Below are 6,192 nucleotides of genomic sequence, written 5' to 3' on the forward strand. Positions count from 1 at the left end.
TTCTATTCTATTCTATTCTATATTCTCTTCTATTCTCAGAGTCATTTCAATATGGTTCTTTCAGCAGTCACCCAGGCAGCTTTCATGCCTAAGGCGGCACTGGAACTCACCATCCCCTGGTGCTTGGCCCAGTGTCTCCCAGGCGGCTTTCATGCCTAAGGCGGGACTAGAACTCACCGACTCCTGGTGATTGGCCTAAAGTCCCCCAGCCGGCTTTCACCTTCTGAGGCCCGACAAGAACTGGAACTAGAACTCCCAGTCATCTGATTTCTAGGCCAGCGTTTTAACCATTACCCCAAACTGGCTCTCCAAAGTGAAGTTGGTCCAGTGGTCAACCTAATGATGGCACTCCCCCCCCCTTTTTTTTTTTGCTCTCCTTTCCAGCCAAGATATGACGAATTACATCTACCTTTCCAATTTCCCAAGTGACTCTCCCATCAAGGATTTTGTTCTGTCTTTTAAAGGGCCTTTTGCTGTTGTGACAGACCGGGAGGAGGTAAGTCCATTATTCCTTACGAATCAGAATGGTCACTAAACGAACGGTTGCAAGCCAAGGACTGGATGACTTATGACTTTGAATCTACCATTTGTTAAACCGGTGTCCATTTCGCTGGGCTCTCTTTTTTTCTTTTTGGCAGCTGATTTATATCAAGGATATTCATGGCCAATAAAGAATGACGAAGAGGGATTTCCTTCAGGATCATGTCCTTAGTCTCCAAATCTGGGGTTCTAGCTCAGATAGGTGCCTGCCAAATAGTTTTGCACGAATTCTCTCCCCCCCCTTTCTCTCTCTCTCTCTCTCTCTCTCTCTCTCTCTCATCATAGCTCTGGGTGTCGAATGAAAACGGCATAGCATTTAGAAAGGTTTATCCCTCGGATGCCTGGAATAAGTTTGTTACTCTCCAAACGATGAGAGGGTCTACGAGATACCTCCAGTCAGCCAAACAAGCCATCGTCAGCATATTCTACAACAAGGAAGGCTTGCACGAGGTGGGTGAGACAGGCCAATTTGGGGCCTCCGGGAAGTTCCTCAGAAGCAAAGGGATCTGTCATGGCTCCGTCCGAGCCTTCAGAGGACTGTGGGGAGGAGCAGGCTGAGGCAGGCCAGGGCCCTTCAAGTTTGGAACAGGGAAGGCAGAGCTCAGGCGAGGAGCAAGGCCCCTCCCCACCAGATCCCAGAGCAAGGAGAGCAGAGAGGAGGAGGGAACAACGGAGGCAGGCTCACTTGCTCGGGAGGAGAGCGTCACGCCCCACTCCACAAGGCACACCTGGGGAGTAGGTATTTAAGGAGACGCTGTGGGGTGGGGCATTTGCCGGGAATAAATGTGAACTCTTGTGATGTGAGCTCTTGTACCTGGACTCTTTGTATTTTGGATCATGTTTGTTTCCTGCTGAGTTCTCCTTGCTGTCCTCAGTTTTGCAGTTTGCAGGTTACAGGCAAGCTGGGCGTGGAAAAGATCATCCTTTGTTATCTGTTTTGCTTTAAAGAACTGTTGAACTCCGTTGACTGCTTTATTGAACTTGTGCCAGCATATGTTGGGTAAACATTGGCAGTGCTTACAAAGACAATGCTTCTGACCAGCTAAGTGCTTTGCCTCCGTTCGGGGCCCTGGGTCATCACAGGGTCTGGCAAGGTCCTTATGGATTTGTCCGTGGAGATCCTCCGTCCTCCAGGTCATCGTTATCCCAAAGGTGGTTTTTTTCAGGAGGCCACTGGACTGCCTTGTTTTTTTCTCTGAAGACGTTTCGCTTCTCCTCCAAGAAGCTTCTTCAGCTCTGGCTGGAGGGTGGGGAACGGAAGGAGTTAGATTTCTCGTGGGTCAAGGACTGCCCGTAAGGGCAGAAGCGAGGTGGAGATTGCGGCTTTTGTCTTTGCCTCTGCTGTTGTTAAATCAGCGTCCTTTTTCCCTTTTTTTTTTTCTTTTTTTTTTGCAGCTGGTTTACGTGTCAGCTGGTCGTGGCAGAGAAAGGTTCCTGAAGAGGGATTTCCCTCAAGATACCATCCTGACCTACGATCTGTTGATCAGCACACCTCACAAAAAGATGACGTTCAAGTGAGTGGGAGACCAGCGACTCGGCCTTTTTTCCCAGCATCCCGGCAGAGCGCGGAGCCTAGCCAATGGACGGGAGAAGGAAGGCTGCTGGGGGGGGGGGGACAGCCCTGGCCCTGCTCTCCTTCCTTTGACCGCTTCTGGGCCTCCTCCCTCCGTTGGCCCTTCTCAGCAAGTACAGCTGGATGTTAGATTTCGTCTAGAGTGGACCCCGTTTCCCCACCACACCCCCACCCTGAGAAACCAGGACGATCCGCAGAGAAAAAGCACGTGAGGAAGCGGAAGGGAAGCCGGGGAATGTGGTTGGGTGTCGTAACAGGTCTTGTTCTTCACCCCTTTGCCTACCGGATCCCTTCCGTGTTCGGGTAGTAGCTAGGGGTGGAGGGGTGTGTGAAGAGGGAGTTGAGTTTAGACTCCTTGCACGCTAGAAAGCCAGGCAGACCAGACCTCCCCTAGAGCGCCCGAAGTTTTCTCTGACCGTTCCCGAGCGAATGCAGCCAGTCCGGGCGAGGCTCTTGTAAATAGGCATTGCAACCATAAAGAAGCTTTGATCAACTCAAGGTGTGGGCCTGCTCCCTAGTGCCTGGCCTGAGGCTGTCTGGTTTGCTACCTCCAGGGATTCTTTGACGTTGGGAGGGGCTGAGAGAGAAAGGAACAGGCTCAAGATCACCCAGCTGGCTTTCACGCTTAAGGCAGGACTAGAACTCACTGTCTCCTAGTGATTCGCCTAAAGCCACCCAGTTGGTTTTCATGGCTAAGGCAGGACTAGAACTCATTTTCTCCTAGTGATTGGCTTAAAGTCACCCAGTTGGTTTTCATGACAAAGGCAGGACTAGAGGCACAGGTGCAGAATTCCAACTAACTACTCCATTACATTCTGCGTATAATACGGGAATCTCCCCAGTCGGGCAGCTTTCTCTTGGGAACCGATAGACCAGGCTCCCAGGAACTCCCTGAGGTTGAGGTCGGTTCTAGTCCTTTTGTGGTTCCCCAGTGATGCTAGACTAGCTCTGCCCTTGACCCCTCCTCCGCCCTGCCAGTCACGGTGCTTCCCCTACCGCAGCATTCCTCTCCGGAAGGCCTGCAAAACGGGGGCCACGGCTTCTCTCTCCCCAGCGGGAAAGACTACATCCGGTTCACCCACCGTTGCCCCTTCGCCGCCTTGCGCGTGCTGGATCTGCCGCACCCACAGCGCTTTACTCGAGTGGAGCATTACTGGGCCACGCCGCCAGACGTCATGGAGAAATCCGGATTCCACGATGAGAGGTCGCTCACCGTTTACCAGGGCCTGGTCTACCAGTTGCTTCAGCTGCACTCCTCCTATCACAGAGTGAGGACCGAATTCGATTTTCCGGGCACAGGAAGGGCCGTCCGTGGCTGGGGAGACGCGTGGCCTGGCCTCCAGGCTCACTGCAGCAGCCTTTGGGGAGAAAATCGTGGGACGTCTCTGGAAAAAGGGACACGTCCCATTCTGACAACCCCGCTGGGTGGAAAGAAACAGAGAGAGAAGGGGTGTGTGGGTGTGGGTAAAACACAGGTAGTCCTCGACTTAACGACCGCAGTTCAGCCCAACATTTCTCTTCTTCAGTGAGACATTCGTTAGAGAGCTTTGCCCCACATTACAACTTTTTTTTTTTGACATAGTTGTGAAATGACTCACTGCAGTGGATAAGTTAGTGACACGGTTGTAAAGGGAACCGGTCTTCCCTCCTTGACTTGGCTCGCCGGACGGTCGCAAAAGGGGATCGCGTGACCCCGTCATAAATATGAGTCAGTTGCCAACGGTCCGAATTTTGACGACGTCGCTATGGGAATGCTCCAACGGTGGTGCGAAGAATGGTTATAAGTCGCTTTTTTTCCCAAGGCCGGTGTAACTTCAAACGGTCACGAAACGAAGTGTTGTAAATCGAGGACCACCTGTGTTAGATTGCAGGGTGAAAAGAAACAAAAGGAAGAATAAAAAAATGATCAGGGGGAAAAATAGAAGCCCTTAAAAACCAATGTACTGTTGATATATGCCACCTACATAACAATAATAGACTGAGCTGGAATAGGTGACATACTGCATGTTCACTTAATCATTTAATCTTGTCTCCTCAGTCTTATGCAGACCCCGTCCACGACCCCACCTGGCGCTGGTGGAAGAACCAGAAAGAAGAGGCCGTAAGGAAAAAAACACAGAAACAAAAACCCTGCACATCCTTTCTCAGCTTTTGCGCTACTTAAACCTCTTTCCAAGCCCGACAAAATTGGAATTACGGGAAAACAGTAAAACGTGCAACGAAAGTGCAGTTGTGGGTTGGCTTGTCGTGGGAGGCTGCTAAATTCTCCTGTTCTCCTATGCTTCGTGACCACAAAAGAACGCAAAGGTGAACCATACAATCAATCCTTCTGGAACTTAGTTGGCCTCTCCCTCCCTCTCCCTTTTTTTCCCCCACCCAGGAATATTTTAACTATAAGGCAAGCAACTGGAAATCATTGGGGGGCGTCTATGTTGACATGGCCAACTATGCCAAAATTTACAACTTGATGCCGGATAATGATCTACCGGATACAATCTATCTGGACAAGAATACAGCCTACTCTTTTAACGTGTTCCTGACCATCAGGACAGCCAGAGAGAGCCGTAAGGACTGGTGCTTCCTTAGGGGAGCATCCCTCGCCCCCTCCCTCCTTCCCTCCCTCATTCAATTTGTAGGAATTCCCAGCTCAGATTCATGACTCTGGACAGCTAACAAAACTTAAAAACAAGATTATAAGCCACTGTAAAAAAAAAAACGCACAAAAAAAACCTATAACAGTTGGTATATTTCAAGAAGGCAATCTGTGTTTTAACCTGGCTGTGATGTTGAATTCTATTAGCTGCTTATCTGGATCTACTAGCTGCTTTATCTAGATATGTTAGCTGCATTTACTAGCTGCTTAGTTGAATCTACTAGCTGCTTAGCTGGAGCTACTAGCTGCTTAGCTGGATCTAACTGCTTAGCTGGATCTAGCTGCTTAGCTGGATCTACTGGCTGCTTAGCTGGATCTACTAGCTGCTTAACTGGATCCACGGAAGTTTTTAAGAAGAAACTGGACAGCCATTTGTCCGAAATGGTATAAGGTTACCTGCCTGAGCAGGGGGTTGGACTTGATGACCTCCAAGGTCCCTTCCAACTTTATTATTATTATTACTAGTTGCTTACCTAGATCTACTGGCTGCTTAGCTGGATCTACTAGCTGCTTAGCTGGATCTATTAGATGCTTAGCTGGATCTACTAGCTGCTTATTTAGATCTAACTGCTTAGCTGGATCTATTAGCTGCTTATTTAGATCTAACTGCTTAGTTGCTTAGTTGAACCTACTAGCTGCTTAGTTGGATCTACTAGCTGCTTAGCCAGACCAGTAAGAAGACTTAAAGTCTTCATTTATGGATGGTGCAGAGCTTGGTTAGTTTCACCTTGGTTAATTGGGGTGGGGGAATGTGGGTTTGTGTGTCTGTGAATGTCTCTGTGTCTCTCCGTCTTTGCTTAATCTAGAAAGCCTAACCTGTTTTATCAGTGTACGATTCAAGATATTAACGCTTGATCCTCAGTTACCGCATTAAATGTACAGGTTCTTACAACCACGACTGAGTCCAAAATTTCCAACGTTAACTAAGACAGTTATTAGGTTAGTTCCCCCCCGCCCCCCGTTTTACAGCCATTTATGCCCTAAAATGAGGGCAAAACTCTCTTTAACAAATGTCTCACTTAACAACAGAAAGGTTGGGCTGAATTGTGTCGTACCTCGAGGACTATACCTGCCTCTTTCTCCTCCCTACCCAGTGTAGAGGTAGAATGGCCTTGGGAACAGAAGGGACCATTTCTCTCTCTGCCTTTGCTTTTGGTGTGGTCCCAGGCAGTTCGTTGGAGAGGGAGAAGGGCCCAGACGGGCGTGTGTAGGCGTTTGTGGGTGCTGCACGCACGCACTTCCTCAGCCGTTGTGCTTTTTTTGCCTACAGTGGGAGAGACGTCCGAAGAAAATTCCCTCCACTACATTTGGCTGGCTATCATTTTGGCCCATCCCGAGTACGTCCAGACAGAACTGCAGAGGCAGGAGCTCATCAGCAGAGGATCGGTGTTATATCGCGTAAGGCCCAGACGATTGTTCATTTGCA

At 49.4% G+C, this 6,192-nt stretch overlaps 1 protein-coding gene across 1 annotated transcript in view; it reads left to right on the top strand.

The window, feature by feature from the left end:
- Window positions 1-6,164, top strand: part of CATSPERG (cation channel sperm associated auxiliary subunit gamma) — a gene marked incomplete at its 3' end in the record, with an annotated part of 21,457 nt that extends 15,293 nt beyond the window's left edge. The window contains exons 12-18 of the mRNA XM_029285495.1: window positions 378-496; window positions 826-990; window positions 1,936-2,054; window positions 3,168-3,381; window positions 4,152-4,214; window positions 4,494-4,677; window positions 6,037-6,164. Of these exons, the coding sequence (XP_029141328.1) occupies window positions 378-496; window positions 826-990; window positions 1,936-2,054; window positions 3,168-3,381; window positions 4,152-4,214; window positions 4,494-4,677; window positions 6,037-6,164 (992 nt within the window). The remainder of the gene's footprint in view (window positions 1-377; window positions 497-825; window positions 991-1,935; window positions 2,055-3,167; window positions 3,382-4,151; window positions 4,215-4,493; window positions 4,678-6,036) is intronic.
- Window positions 6,165-6,192: the final 28 nt, after the last annotated feature.

This window comes from Protobothrops mucrosquamatus, unplaced genomic scaffold (genome assembly GCF_001527695.2).
Source record: "Protobothrops mucrosquamatus isolate PMUCROS unplaced genomic scaffold, P.Mucros_1.0 scaffold1773, whole genome shotgun sequence".
Taxonomy (NCBI): Eukaryota; Metazoa; Chordata; class Lepidosauria; order Squamata; family Viperidae; genus Protobothrops; species Protobothrops mucrosquamatus.